Consider the following 15913-nt stretch of genomic DNA (forward strand, 5'->3'; position numbering starts at 1 on the left):
GGGGGAAGAAGGTAAAGGTGTTTGTAAGCCGCTCTTAGTCTCTGATTCAGAGAGAAGGGCGGGGTATAAATCTAGTCTTGTTCTAATTGAAATATGCATTAGATATACCTCAAAGCTTGTAATGACAGCCTGGGCGGCTGGCCGCTGTTACAGAAGATTCCAAATATAGGTTTCACCTTAATTAATATTCTAACAACTCAACTTGTACTTGATGTCTGGAAATTAATAATTTGTTTGGCTGTCAAATCATGTGGGGTTTTTTTCTTTTTGTTCAAGACACAAAGAGCTCTTGCAAGACAGAAGCAAAGTTTTACCAAGGATACTTTGATGATTAGGGAAATCAGTGGGGGGGGGGGGGTGGAGTGGGGAGACAATCTTTGGTTGATACCTTTGCAAAGGCTGGGTTGCTGGCAATAGGGATTTGCAGACGAGAGCGGCCTTTTTTGCTTAGTGAGATGCGAAGGGATATTGCTTCTCTCTTGTGTAGTGACCTTTCTGTTATTTTTCACGCCCCTTTTTTGTTTGCAGGCTGAAAACACATTATGCATCATATGAGCCAATGTTACGGCAGATGAATGAAAAATACGAGACTCTGTTGAGACAGAAAATGCTAACCAGCTTGGAAAGGGACAGAGCCATTGGGCAGGTATAGCTTCAGTCCCTTTTGGCCGACAGATTCAATGCAGACCACTGAAGGACCTTTGGGGTTATTGGGTTATAATTATAGGTTTAAGTTTCTGTTCTGTGTTACCTTGGAAACTTGGAGTGGGTCACAAAAGAACCTTTATTATGTATACAATGACTGATAGAATAGATCTGACCTCAGAAGTTTTGGATTTTTACTGAAAGCCAAGTAGTCATGTTTTGAAATTGTCTGGTCGTGTATTTGGAAGTACAATGAAAATACGACCAGAGGAGAAAAACCTTTCTGCAAAGTGAGAAAAGCTGGAGTTCTCTGCTTGTGAATGCGAACTACGAGATGCACTGCTTTGAAGCAATCGATTTGGGATGTTTTGTGATCTTTTGAAACATTATTATTTTTCTAAACAGAAGAGTTAAAACCAGCCACAATTTCTTGCAAGGGGATGGCTCTTCCTTCATCTAGGATCCTCACAGAAGCCTAATTGTTTTCAACTGAATCCCCCCCCCTCAAAAAACCCCCAGTTTATTTAGTTTGATATTAAGTTGCATAACAAACATTAAAGTGAAACATCAGGAACAATGACAGCAACAACAACGGAAAGGTTACGTATCGTAGAATATCAAAACAGAGAGTGTTAGAATAAACAGTTTAAAAAACAAAATAAAGCAACTGATTCAAAAGTACAAGATTGTTTACATTTAGTTCCCAGAAATGCATCAAATCAATAATATCAGGAATTTCCTTTTGAGAAATTAAGTAGAAGAAGAAGAACTGCAGATTTATACCCCGCTCTTCTCTCTGAATCAGAGACTCAGAGAGGATTACAATCTCCTATATCTTCTCCCCCCACAATAGACACCCTGTGAGGTGGGTGGGGCTAAGAGGGCTCTCACAGCAGCTGCCCTTTCAAGGACAGAGTGGCTCACAATCTCCTTTATCTTCTTCCCCCACAACAGACACCCTGTGAGGTGGGTGTCTCACAGCAGCTGCCCTTTCAAGGACAACTCTGCAAGAACTATGGCTAACCCAAGGCCATGCTAGCAGCTGCAAGTGGAGGAGTGGGGAATCAAACCTGGTTCTCCCAGACAAGAGTCCGTGCACTTAACCACTACACCAAACTGGCTCTCCAAGAATGGAAACCATATAGGAGTGAAAACATTATGTAACTGAGCAAGAGAGTTTAATTTTCTGTTGGTTTTGCTAAAATGTACAGAGACCAGAGCTTTTTGTGCCACAATTCCAAAGAGGGTGCCAGCTGAAAATTTAAGGCCATTTAGTTTGTTTGTTTTTAGGCCTGCCATAGTTGCACCCAGATTATCAAATAAACTCACCCTGCTAAGCAGTTTTCCAAAAGAAACCATTTCCCAAAGTGCTGTGACGATGCTGTATGAGCAGCTCTTTTGGAAAATTGTTTATAAGCATTGTTAAGTGACTGGTGATTACACTGGTGATATCAAAAGGTGCTATGTAAAAATATTGAGGTGTTTATTGAATTGTAAAGAATTGTAAACTATTCAGGAGACATAATATTTTTCTAGCACAGCGAGTTTATTTGATAATCTGGATTTGTCACTCCCGTGGTTCCAGGACAGACAGGGGCCCTATAGCCTCAGCCTGTTGGGAAGATTAATACACCACAGTAAATGCAGAAATTGTCATTAGTGTTTTGGGTTATAGACATGACCAGGCCTCAGATTCAGCAGGAGCTCACAGGAGCAAGGGAGGAAAGGTGGCTCAGTGGCAGAGCATCTGCTTGGGAAGCAGAAGGTCCCAGGTTCAATCCCTGGCATTTCAAAAAAAAAAAAAAAAAAGGTCCAGGCAAAAAGGTGTGAAAATCCTCAGCTTGAGACCCTGGAGAGCCGCTGCCAGTCTGAGAAGACAATACTGACCTTGATGGACCAGGGGTCTGATTCAGTATAAGGCAGCTTCATATGTTCATATGACCACAGCTCCTGAACCTTTCTGGCAGTTCCCCCTCTTCCTCCCCACCTACCTTGTCTACTGAATAGGAGGTGCAGCTGCTTAACAATTCCTGGATTAGGAGAGCGGGCAGCCAGCCAGCCACCACCACACCCCCAGCAGCCCTCATTAGCCCCTGGAGAAGCCCATGCCACCCTTTCTCCACTTCTGATGTGATTTTGGGTGGAGGGTGACTTGCTGGCCTTTTGACTGGGGAGGGTGCCCAGGAGAGCCCCAGGCAAGCGAGGCCTGATTGGGCTGGCTGGATCTCTAGCCAGCCCAAGCAGGCCTCGCTCACCCAGGGCTCTCTTTTCTTGCATGGGTTGCTTTTGGCGGGGGTGGGGGGCAGCATACGGTAATGAGTTATGCTTATGAGCTTCACCACCTATTTTTCTGAAAAAACAAGCCCTGGTCATGACTTAGTTAAGTTGGTGAAGAAAATTATTTTGAGTTCAAATGCAAGATCCACTCCCTCCCCCCCTCAGCAGGGTTTGTAGGGAATGCCAGCCTCCCAGGGGCAGACCTAGCAGACATTGAGTCTGGAGCGTCTGTGGCCCAGCAGCACAGGAGGAAGAGGAAGGGGGCCCTTCAGGCTGGAGGGAGGCTCCAGGCTATTCTTAACAGTGCTGGCAAGACCCGCCCCACAGGATTCAATGGAGGCCCTACAGCAGTAGGTCTTGGTGGAGTTTGCAAGAGCTGATAACCTCAGACATCACTGTGCTGTACGTACACTTTGACTCACAGCAGCTTCACTTGTTTCGTAGATGTCTTCACGCACTGTGCATGGTGTGTCTGTCTGTCTCCATCTTCCAAGGTAGGGACAGAAGGTGACCCCCTTCTTGCCTGAACTCCTGCGGTGCAGCCAGGAGCCTGGTGAAGCAAAAGCCCTGGGGGTGGGGGGGTGAGGCCAAGATGACTTCTGGTCAATGTCGTGAGCCCTGATGAGGAGGAGTTGGAAGGGTTAACAGACCTGGAAGAGTTGCCAGCCAGTTCCTCAGCTGAACAAACATCAATCACTCTCCAGGCACCAGTGTCAGCTGTTGATGATCAATCTCCTCCAAGCTCTCCTCCTCCCATCTCAAGAGTTCGAAGCAGGCTCCGGAAAGAACTTTCAGAGTGAAGACATGAGGCACGCCGATGCTTCAGGTCTCTCAGCCCTGAGTTCTAGCAGAGTCACTGCCACCCAGGGAGCAGGCTGATTGAGACTCCCATATAGCTCCCACCAGGACCTGGTAACCTTGTGGAAGCAACAAGTCTATTCTCTGGCTTGCATCCACGCTCCTTCCTGATCCTGACCTGCTTGATCTCCCTGGCACCCTGACCTTTTGGCTTTTGGACATTGACTTCTGCTTCTGGTTTGTGATTCTGCATTGGTGACTTGGCTCCTGCTTGACTTCCTGGACTTTGACCTTGGACTGGCTTTGGACTCCTGGCTGCCTGCCTGCACCCGGAGAACGTGGCAGTCATCACAGATCTCCTGGTTGTTCAGATCATTAGAAAAAGCCTAACTGGGAAGCTTTTAGAGGGCTCTCATCTGAATTCCCGGGGCAAGAGCTCCTAGCCTCCCTGACTGAAGTCCTCCCTGCCTGAGATCCCTCAGGCTATCAGGTCAAGACCAGGGTTCCCTCTAAACTGAGTGAGGGTGAGCTAGCTCACAGATTTTTACCCTCCAGCTCACACATTTTTGTCTTAGCTCAGGAAGGATAACCCCAGAGCACACTTAATTGATGCAGGAGCTCACAACTTGCATGCCAGCAGCTCACAAAGTAGAATTTTTGCTCACAGGACTCCACAGCTTAGAGGGAACATTGGTCAAGACCAGGGTTCCCTCTAAGCTGAGTGAGCGTGACCTAGTTTATAGATTTTTGACTTAGCTCAGGAAGGATTACCCCAGAGCAAACTAATTTACTCAGCAGCTCACAACTTTAATGCCAGCAGCTCATAAAGTAGAATTTTTGCTCACAAGACTCTGCAGCTTACAGGGAACATTGGTCAAGACCCATGGTGAGTTTGCACCACAGTTGCTATGTGGGGGCGGGGCGGGAGAGGTGAGGGAGAGAAGGTTTGTCAAGTGACCCAGGGTTCCTGGTGTCCTTTGTGAAGTGCTCCTGAGGGACCAGAGGCATTTATTTGTCCCCCCCCCCCTCTTCAATCACTCCCTGCTCAGCGTGTGAAGAAGTTAAGTAATCTGAAGGGAAATGGAGTTGTCATTGAGTGCCGTTGGGTTCTGATCACCCTGGCAGATTTTACACTCGCTTTATGTATTGTCTCTGTTTTTCTTGGAAAGTAGAAATGAAAAGTGCTCACAATGTCTTGTTTCTTCTGTCTCTCCTTGTTCAGGTTACTGGCTTGCAAGCCACCTTGCAGAGTTTAGAACCCGGAAGCAATATAAATATATCGACGTCTAGAGGTAATTCTCCCCCCCCCCCCGCCCTGTATATAGAAATCTAAACCTTGGCAAGAAGTATCTGTGTTCCGCCATGCTTCACGGGTGGAATTGGAAGGACGGCTGTAGAACCCAGCAAGGCCTTCTCCCTCCACTGCCCCCTGCAGGCTGGGCACACAAGTCGTCTGCATTGCCGCCTGTTCCCTGCCCTTTTACAGGGTCATGGTGCATGAGCTCCAGCTGTTGTGCCACAAGGCACAGGGAGAGTGACCCTGCCTGCATCCTGGATCCCTTCCTCAAGCGCAGCGACCTGGCAATTATTTATTTATTTATTTATTTTTCGCATTTATATCCCGCCCTCCCCGCCGAAGCAGGCTCAGGGCGGCTAACAATAACATTAAATCCACAATAGAACAATAAAACCATAAAGCAATAAAAACAATTACAGTAAGATCAATTAAAATTAACAATTGCTCTTTAAATATTAAACAAATTTTTAAAACAGTTTTGGTGCTAAGTTCCATACCGTGATGTTAAGCAGCTCTGTACTTTAGCTGAAGGCCATTCGAAAAAGTGTTGTTTTACAAGCCTTGCGGAATTGGGCAAGGTCCCGCAAGGCTCTAACATCATCAGGGAGTTGGTTCCACCAGTGGGGGGCAGCAATAGAGAAGGCTCATCCTCTGGTAGCCTTCAGTCTCGCCTCCCTCGGCCCGGGGATTTCTAATAGGTTCTGTGATCCAGATCTCAGTACCCTCTGGGGAATATATAATGCCTAGGAATAAAGCCCTTACAGTACAATGGCCAAATACTCAGCTACTAGTTCTGTCAATCTGGGACATTTATCAGCGAGTAAGTACTGAATAGTTTTTCCTGGGGGGGGGGGGGGTTGCCATTGCCTTCCCCAGTCATCTACACTTTCCCCCCAGCGAGCTGGGCCCTCATTTTACCGACCCCGGAAGAATGGAAGGCTGAGTCAACCTGGAGCTGGCTACCTGAACCCAGCTTCCAGGTAGCAGAGATATAAACTTTATAAAGGACACAGACAAACACAATTAAAGATTTTTAATTAAACATTAGCATTCATTGGTCTTAAAGGTGCTTTCTTTGTATCTCTCCCATGGGATTCAAGGAACTGGGCAAAGGAAGCTCTGGCTCTTTCCTTCCTTCCCCAGGGGACCAGGGGGGGAGGAGGCTCTGCCAACAGAAGGAAGAGAGGCTTGGCTCAGTAGTTCTGTTGTGCGATTGAGAGAACCTGGCAAAGCAAGCACTCCCTCTGCCCCTTCCTCCCCAAGCCAATGGAGAACATAGTTGCTTTGCTCTGTAGCCTCTGTGTGATTGAGCAAGCCTTGCAAAGCAAGCTGTGATGCAGAAGGAAGCAGGAGAGAAGGAGAAGGAAGCAGATGACAGCCAGTTGCCCGGGGACCTTATAGGAGCCCTCCGGGGGCCTGATTCGGCCCCTGGGCTGCATGTTTGACACCCCTGTGATCTAGGAAACACACAACTACACTTTAACCACTATACCACACTGGCTCTAAGGAGCTCATTGCTAATAAAGGGAAACAAATACTGGCCGTACACTCTTCCTTTGTTTGTTGCATGTTCCTAAGTTGTGGTATCTCCAAAAAAGCATAATTAGTAGCTATATCACAGAACAGGCATTTCCTAATGTAACGTAATAGTGTAGGGAAAATTGGCTCCATATTAAAAACAAAAATATCATTTATTCACTTAATGGGAAAACACCATCTGATTACTGTAATTCTTCACTTTTTCACATAGTTCCAAACTGAGAATAGTGGGTTTAAAAAAAAATACAAATACTTTTAGAATGGTTGTACTTCTTCTGACAGTGGAAAGGAAGGCACGAGAAGTAACTTATGGGCCAAGTGTGCCCATAGAGATCCAGTTTGGTGTAGTGGTTAAGTGTGCGGACTCTTGTCTGGGAGAACCGGGTTTGATTCCCCACTCCTCCACTTGCAGCTGCTGGAACGCCCTTGGGTCAGCCATAGCTTTGGCAGAGGTTGTCCTTGAAAGGGCAGCTGCTGTGAGAGCCCTCTCAGCCCCACCCACCTCACGGTGTTTGTTGTGGGGGGGGGGGGAGATAAAGGAGATTGAAATCGTGAGCCACTCTGAGACTCTAAGTGGAGGGCGGAATATAAGTCCAAAGTTTTCTTCTTCTTAATCCAACATTATTCACAATAGTCAGGTTGGAGTTTTTAATCCTGCTGAAAGGTGATCTTTATATGACCTGGCCCCCATGGCATCGCTATTCCATCCCAGCTGAATGCGGTGCCACAGAAGACGGTGACAAGGAACTGCTGCTCAACGCCCCACACAAAAGGGCATTTCTGGAGATGCCAGAACTTTTGTAAGATAGTTAAATAGCCAAGCCTGCCATTCCATACAAAGGTAATTATTCAGGGGAGGTTTTTGAAATAGTAACAGGGTTGTGCTGTAAAACCTTGTCTACAGTGCAGAGCATCAGTCCTACAACACAGGCCGTTAAGAGGACCACGTCTGCTTTGAAGCTACTGGGTTTTCTCATTTCAGAAATTTTAGAAACCAGATCAGGCTCCAGATAGTGCATTATAAAAAGGGCAGGAAAGTAACATTAGCCACAAAAGAGCTTCCGGCTCAACATTAGGAAGAACTTCCTGACTGTTAGAGTGATTCCTCAATGGAACAGGCTTCCTCCTCGGGAGGTGGTGGGCTCTCCTTCCTTGGAGGTTTTTAAACAGAGGCTGGATGGCCATCTGACAGCAGTGAAGATCCTGTGAATTTAGGGGGAGGTGTTTGTGAGTTTAGAGTGGTTCCTTAGTGGAACAGGCTTCCTCTTTGGGAGGTGGTGGGCTCTCCTTCCTTGGAGGTTTTTAAACAGAGGCTAGATGGCCATCTGACAGCAATGAGGATCCTGTGAATTTAGGGGGAGGTCTTTGTGAGTTTAGAGTGGTTCCTTAGTGGAACAGGCTTCCTCTTTGGGAGGTGGTGGGCTCTCCTTCCTTGGAGGTTTTTAAACAGAGGCTAGATGGCCATCTGACAGCAGTGAAGATCCTGTGAATTTAGGGGGAGGTGTTTGTGAGTTTAGAGTGGTTCCTCAGTGGAACAGGCTTCCTCCTTGGGAGGTGGTGGGCTCTCCTTCCTTGGAGGTTTTTAAACAGAGGCTAGATGGCCATCTGACAGCAATGAGGATCCTGTGAATTTAGGGGAAGGTGTTTGTGAGTTTAGAGCGATTCCTCAGTGGAACAGGCTTCCTCCTCGGGAGGTGGTGGGCTCTCCTTCTTTGGAGGTTTTTAAACAGAGGCTAGATGGCCATCTGACAGCAGTGAAGATCCTGTGAATTTAGGGGGAGGTGTTTGTGAGTTTAGAGTGGTTCCTCAGTGGAACAGGCTTCCTCCTTGGGAGGTGGTGGGCTCTTCTTCCTTGGAGGTTTTTAAACAGAGGCTAGATGGCCATCTGACAGCAATGAGGATCCTGTGAATTTAGGGGAAGGTGTTTGTGAGTTTAGAGCGATTCCTCAGTGGAACAGGCTTCCTCCTCGGGAGGTGGTGGGCTCTCCTTCCTTGGAGGTTTTTAAACAGAGGCTAGATGGCCATCTGACAGCAGTGAAGATCCTGTGAATTTAGGGGGAGGTGTTTGTCTGTTTAGAGCGATTCCTCAGTGGAACAGGCTTCCTCCTTGGGAGGTGGTGGGCTCTCCTTCCTTGGAGGTTTTTAAACAGAGGCTAGATGGCCATCTGACAGCAGTGAAGATCCTGTGAATTTAGGGGAAGGTGTTTGTGAGTTTAGAGCGATTCCTCAGTGGAACAGGCTTCCTCCTCGGGAGGTGGTGGACTCTCCTTCCTTGGAGGTTTTTAAACAGAGGCTAGATGGCCATCTGACAGCAATGAGGATCCTGTGAATTTAGGGGAAGGTGTTTGTGAGTTTAGAGCGATTCCTCAGTGGAACAGGCTTCCTCCTCGGGAGGTGGTGGGCTCTCCTTCCTTGGAGGTTTTTAAACAGAGGCTAGATGGCCATCTGACAGCAGTGAAGATCCTGTGAATTTAGGGGGAGGTGTTTGTCTGTTTAGAGCGATTCCTCAGTGGAACAGGCTTCCTCCTTGGGAGGTGGTGGGCTCTCCTTCCTTGGAGGTTTTTAAACAGAGGCTAGATGGCCATCTGACAGCAGTGAAGATCCTGTGAATTTAGAGGGAGGTGTTTGTGAGTTTAGAGTGGTTCCTTAGTGGAACAGGCTTCCTCCTTGGGAGGTGGTGGGCTCTCCTTCCTTGGAGGTTTTTAAACAGAGGCTAGATGGCCATCTGACAGCAGTGAAGATCCTGTGAATTTAGGGGGAGGTGTTTGTGAGTTTAGAGTGGTTCCTCAGTGGAACAGGCTTCCTCCTTGGGAGGTGGTGGGCTCTCCTTCCTTGGAGGTTTTTAAACAGAGGCTAGATGGCCATCTGACAGCAATGAGGATCCTGTGAATTTAGGGGGAGGTTTGTGAGTTTCCTGCCTTGTGCAGGGGGTTGGACTAGATGACCCTGGAGGTCACTTCCAACTCTATGATTCTGTGATTCACAATTGCCAAATGTCTTGGGTGCCACGGTAATTTACTTGGGCTTGCATTTCATAAACAAGCAGGGGAGCTTCTGTTACATCCCCCCCCCTCAAATAAATAGGTTTGTTACCCATCACGGCATCATTTGCACCCTTGAAATTTAACTGTTCTGCTCTGTAGTTGGATACAAATAAGCCTTTTATCTGATTCTCAGGACCACACCACCCTTTGGGTTAGCTGTCACACTGCCTTTAATTTTTTTGCATTGAGCGTGGCTTCCGACATGTGTTCTGCAGCTTGCAGAGAATACGTTGAATTAAATTACACGGGGGATACCTAGAACGCCAGGTGGATTCATTCAGCACTGGTGATTCCATGGCACTCACCCTCAGTGCTTGAAATGGTAGTTTTGTGTAGCTTTTCCGATTAAAATGAAACTTCCTGATCCTGAGTGCTTATTATGTGGACTTTCTACAATTGTGGTTCTTGCTGTCATTACTGAACTGGACTGGGGCATCCTGTGTTTCAGTTGGGGAGTATCTCAAAAGCTGCATCATGTACCCTGGCAAAAGAGACCATGGCCACGATCACACACACTGAATAATGCACTTTCAATCCACTTTCAATGCACTTTTCAACTGGGTTTTGCCAGTTCAGACAGTAAAATCCTATTGGAAAGTGCATTTAAAGTGGATTGAAAGTGCATTATTTAGTGTGTGTGATCGCAGTCCATGTGTGACTCTCCTTCTGTCTCATTAGCCTTGTGCTGAATTTGTTCAGGACTTGAATATTGTGGTCACAGTTCCTGCCACGTAGACATGACTCATTCTCCATTTACGGGAGTTCTGATGCGTTTTATTTTATTTAAAACATTTTCTTCCCTTCTTAGTGGCCAGCTATCATGGGAAACAAACAAGTTATGTGATATAGGCTGAATAGATACAAACAGTGGTAAATATTAACAACTGCTTTATGTTTTATAGTAGGCAACAGATGCGAAAGAGAGGATGGATTAGAAGGACCTACCCAGAGAGGCCTCAGAGAAGCCAAGGAACTAAACGCTTCTTCCGGGACTAATCTGCAAAACCCAGACAAAGATCCAGGGAGGCCAATGGGGAAGAGGTATCCAAAGGTATGATGCTTCTCATTTTGAATGGTTAGCATAGAGTTTGGCCTAATATTCTACTGTGTAACATTGATGCAAAAAGTCATGCAGAAAGCACAGAGATCGCTATGGTGCTGTTTGCCGTAGGGTCGTGTAGCCTCTTAGCACCTCCATCCGTTCCAGGAAGACTGCCGGCTCCCTTATGTACCTGCATGACACCAACAGTAATCTTCAGAGGATGCCTTCTTTTGGGTGCCCCTCGGGCCTTCCGAGATTAGGCAGGTGACAACCTGGGAGAAGGCTTCTTTCGCCTCAGAATTGGAGCTCTGGAACTTTTTCCTCTTGGAGATTCTGTTGTGATCATCTGTCCCCTTCTGTTGCCATCTTCTGCTACTGCGTGGACATTTTTTTGTTTTGTTCAGCATTCCCTTCAGGATCCTTCCTTCCTATCCATAACATCCAAATCACAAGCTGTCCTAGTCCCCCTGCACACTGCATTGATCAGACCACAGCTGGAGTCCTGCGTGCAGTTCTGGAGGCCTCCCTTCAAGAAGGACATGCACAGAATGGAGCAGGTGCAGAGGACAGCAAGGAGACCAAGCCCCTGGAGGAAAGGCTGAGTAATGTTTCATCTGGAGAAGAGGAGGTTGAGGGGGACAGGATGGATCTCTTGAAGTCTTGGAAGGGCTATAATGGATGTTATAACCTCTTGAGAAACCATGCCCTCTATTTAAACTAACAAAGCCAGAATGTTACCTAGATTTATGGCCCTTCGCACCTACGACAGCAGTCTGCTTTTTATCACCCTCCAGTGTTGTTTCAGCCCTGCTTTGTCCTAACACTAACAAGCACAGATCCCTATTCGTGATTCTTTTAATCTGCTAAAAACATTCCCATGATTCCACACTGCCCACTTATAGTAAGAATTGCTGCTTCCATTCCCATTTGTCTGATGAAGTCTGCTTAAGAGTATATGAAAGCTTCCATTCGGAATAAAACTTAGTTGGTCTTAAAGGTGCCCTTGTCTTCTACTGCTTTGTTCTGTTGCTTCAGACCAACATGGCTGCCTACTGGGATCTATCTTTGAAGGGCTGCCACTTAGAGGAGGGCGTTGGGCTGTTCCTGTTGGCAGCAGAGCAGAGGCCTTGCAATAACGGGTTTAAATTAAAGGTGGGAACGTACCAGCCAAATGTTAGAAAGAACTTTGTTACAGTCCGAGTTGTTCCGCAGTGGAATCAGCTCCCAAGGGAAGTGGTGAGCCCCCCCTCCCTGGCAGTCTGGAAGCAGCGGCTGGACAAACCCTGGGACGGCCCCTTCCAACTCTGTGATTCCATTCTATGATTCTATCTAGTGTTTGAATTGCTGTTTTTAAATACATTTTATTGTATCTTAATTCTGTTTTGTACTTGTTTTAATGATGTGTGTTTAATGATGTGTGTTGGTGGGGTTGATATCAATTGCTTTCAAATGTGATTTTATCATGCACGTATTAAAATGTTAGCTGTCTTGGTGGCCCTTCTAAGGGCAGAAAGGAGGGATAAACAGTTGTAAATAAAAATAAATCATTGTCTGATGAAGTGTGCTTTTAGCACACGAAAGCTTACATGCTCAATTCATTGGTCTTAAAGGTGCTACTGGACTCCGTACTTGAAGGGCTGTCATATAGAGGAGGGTGCAGAGTTGTTTTCTGTTGCCCCAGAAGGTCAGACCAGAACCAGCAGGTTGAAATTAAATCAAAAGAGTTTCCGGCTCAACATTAGGAAGAACTTCCTGACTGTTAGAGTGGTTCTTCAGTGGAACAGGCTTCCTTCTCGGGAGGTGGTGGGCTCTCCTTTCTTGGAGGTTTTTAAACAGAGGCTGGATGGCCAGCTGACAGCAATGAGGATCCTGTGAATTTAACAGGAGGTGTTTGTGAGTTTAGAGTGGTTCCTCAGTGGAACAGGCTTCCTCCTAGGGAGGTGGTGGGCTCTCCTTCCTTGGAGGTTTTTAAACAGAGGTTAGATGGCCATCGGACAGCAATGAAGATCCTGTGAATTTAGGGGGAGGTGTTTGTGAGTTTAGAGTGGTTCCTCAGTGGAACAGGCTTCCTCCTTGGGAGGTGGTGGGCTCTCCTTCTTTGGAGGTTTTAAACAGAGGCTAGATGGCCATCTGACAGCAGTGCTGATTCTGTGAATTAGGCAGATCATGAGAAGGAGGGCAAGAAGGGTTGTGTCAGTGCTTAGTTCTTGTGTCCCTTTCTTACACACCCAGGGAAATGCTGATTGCCACTTTGGGGTCAGTCAGAAATTTTTCTCCAGGCCAGTTTGGTCAGGGTTCCTGGAGGTTTTTGCCATCTTCTGGGCTTGGAGCAGAGGTCATTGGGGATTTGTGTGTGTGTGTTTGTGGGGAGTCACTGGAAGCCGCAGTCCCGATCCTGCATGTAGGCGGTTCAGGATATTGGTCGCCTGATGCTAACCCGGAGACGAAAGCATCTTTCGGCAGCACCCTGAACGACCAAGCAGCCTTATCTAGGGACAGCACTGCTTGCTCCACACGGAGAGGGGCCTAGAAAAGGTGGCCTAAACAAAGCTCGTCTCCCCCACCCCAGTTGGCTAGCCGCGGTCAACGGGCATCCTTACTTGCGGTCGAAAAATAACAACAAAGAAAAGGCATGCACCTGCCTCACAAAGTGTGCAAAGACTAAAGCTTGCGTGTTGGAACATCAGAACCATGCTTGACACAGTAGGCAGTGGTCGCCCTGAACGACACTCTGCTCTAGTTGCCCACGAACTTCTCAGGTTGAATATCGACATAGCAGCTCTCAGTGAGGTCCGTTTCCCTGAGGAAGGTAGTCTTCAAGAACACGGTGCTGGCTATACCCTCTACTGGTCGGGTAAGTCAAAGGCTGAGAGCCGCCTTTCTGGCGTTGGCTTCATGGTCAGGAACTCCATTGCCTCCAAACTCGAAAACCTTCCAACAGGTCACTCAGATCGCATCATGTCCATGCGCCTCCCACTTCAAAACAAGCAGCATGCAACACTCTTCAGTGTGTATGCCCCAACCCTTCAAGCAGATCCTGCAGAAAAGAACAAGTTCTATGCTGATCTACGCAACCTCGTATGGAAGACCCCTACAGAGGACAAGGTGATCATCCTTGGCGACTTCAATGCCAGAGTAGGTAAAGACTCGGAAGCCTGGAAAGGAGTACTTGGCAAACACGGCATTGGCAACTGCAATGACAATGGGCGCCTCCTGCTAGAATTCTGCATGGAGCACCAGCTCACCATCACCAACACTATCTTCCAGCAGAAGAACAGTCTGAAGACAACCTGGATGCACCCACGGTCCAAGCATTGGCACCTTATCGACTACATTCTGGTGCGCCAGAGAGACCTTCGAGATGTCTTACACACCCGAGTAATGCCCAGCGCAGAATGTCATACGGATCATCGTCTTGTACGCTGCAATCTCCGTCTTCACTTTAAACCCACACCCAGGAGAGGAGGTATCCCTCGGAGGAAGTTTCAGGTTGGCAGCCTCCAGTCAGCCGAAGTTAAAGCTGCCTTCCAGGCAAAACTCCAGTCAAGAATTGAGGACCTCAGTTGCCCCACAGACCCTTCTCCAGAAGCACTCTGGGAACACCTAAAAACTACCGTCCTGCAGATCTCTGAAGAAGTCCTCGGGTTCTCCACAAGGAAGAACAAGGACTGGTTTGATGAGAATAATCAAGAGATCCAAGAATTACTGGCAAAAAAGAGATCTGCCTACCAAGCACATCTTGCTCAGCCCTCCTGATGAGGACGATGGTGTCTACATCCGCTATCGCACCGATGGCAGCCTGTTCAACCTGAGGCGACTAAAGGCACACTCCAAGACAATGGAAAAACTCATCCGAGAGCTACTGTTTGCTGATGATGCTGCACTCGTCTCCCACTCGGTATCAGCTCTGCAGCATATGACGTCCTGCTTTGCAGAGGCTGCCAAGCTATTCGGCCTAGAAGTTAGTCTGAAGAAGACAGAAGTTCTCCACCAGCCTGCACCCCAGGAAGATTATCACCCTCCCTGCATCACTGTGGGTGAATCAGTTCTGAAGACAGTCCAGCAGTTCAGCTACCTGGGGTGCATCATCTCCTCAGATGCCAAGATCGACAAGGAGATTGACAACAGGCTGGCAAAGGCAAACCATGCATTTGGCCGACTGCACAAAAGAGTGTGGAGCAACAAGCATCTGAAAAAAGGCACAAAGATCAATGTTTACAAAGCGGTTGTGATGACAACCCTCATCTATGGCTCCGAATCGTGGGTTTTATACCGTCATCACCTGCGACTCCTTGAGCGCTTTCATCAGCGCTGCCTTCGCACCATCCTCAACATCCACTGGAGTGACTTTGTGACCAACACTGAAGTCCTCAAGCGGGCAGAGGTTACCAGCATCGAGGCACTGCTGTTGAAGACGCAGCTGCGCTGGGCAGGGCATATTTCTAGGATGGAAAACCACCGCCTTCCCAAGATTGTCCTGTATGGCGAACTCTCCACCGGCCATCGAAATAGAGGGGCACCAAAGAAGAGGTACAAGGACTCCTTGAAGAAATCCCTTAGCACCTGTCACATCAACCATCACCAGTGGTCTGACCTAGCCTCAGATCGCAAAGCATGGAGGCACACCATCCACCAGGCTGTCTCTTCCTTTGAGAACGCACGCATAGCTGGTCTTGAGGACAAAAGGAGATTGAGGAAGAATCGCACTGCTACAGGACCAACCCTACATCAGACTTTTCCCTGCAGCCGCTGTGGCCGGACCTGCCTGTCCCACATTGGTCTTGTCAGCCACCAGCGAGCCTGCAGCAAACGTGGACTATTGCACCCTTCTTAAATCTTCGTTCGCGAAGCCAAGCCGAGAGAGAGAGAGATTTGTGAATTCCCTGCATTGTGCATGGAGTTAGACTAGATGACTCTGGAGTTCCCTTCCAACTCTATGATTCTATAAAATCCTCTCAGGTGTGGGTGGGTGAGGGAGATGGCACCATCTGTTGTGTAGATGAGTGTTGACTGCAGGATGGAGACTTGATAAGAGGGACACCTTTTGGGCAGATTTGATTAAGGAGACTTCAAGGTACAGAGTTTTGAAGCTATGGGGAAAATGCCTCCCCCTATTTCTTTGGGGGAATACCCAGAAATTTCAGGGGAAATGGAAATATCTTAAATATGTTTAGTTTAGGTTGCTAGGGAGCCAGTATGGCTGCAACTTCCCCCCTCCCCTTTGCCTTCTAAACTTGGAAATGTTTCTCTGGATATTTTGTTAATATAGCA

General features: G+C 47.5%; 1 protein-coding gene across 1 annotated transcript in view; it reads left to right on the forward strand.

Annotated features, from left to right (window-relative positions):
- SPAG16 (sperm associated antigen 16) overlaps window positions 1-15913 on the forward strand; it is a 541355-nt gene that overhangs the window by 49444 nt on the left and 475998 nt on the right. Inside the window, exons 7-9 of the mRNA XM_060256914.1 lie at window positions 529-646; window positions 4943-5012; window positions 10503-10651. Coding sequence (XP_060112897.1) covers window positions 529-646; window positions 4943-5012; window positions 10503-10651 — 337 coding nt within the window. The remainder of the gene's footprint in view (window positions 1-528; window positions 647-4942; window positions 5013-10502; window positions 10652-15913) is intronic.

This window comes from Heteronotia binoei, chromosome 16, assembly GCF_032191835.1.
Source record: "Heteronotia binoei isolate CCM8104 ecotype False Entrance Well chromosome 16, APGP_CSIRO_Hbin_v1, whole genome shotgun sequence".
Lineage (NCBI taxonomy): Eukaryota > Metazoa > Chordata > Lepidosauria > Squamata > Gekkonidae > Heteronotia > Heteronotia binoei.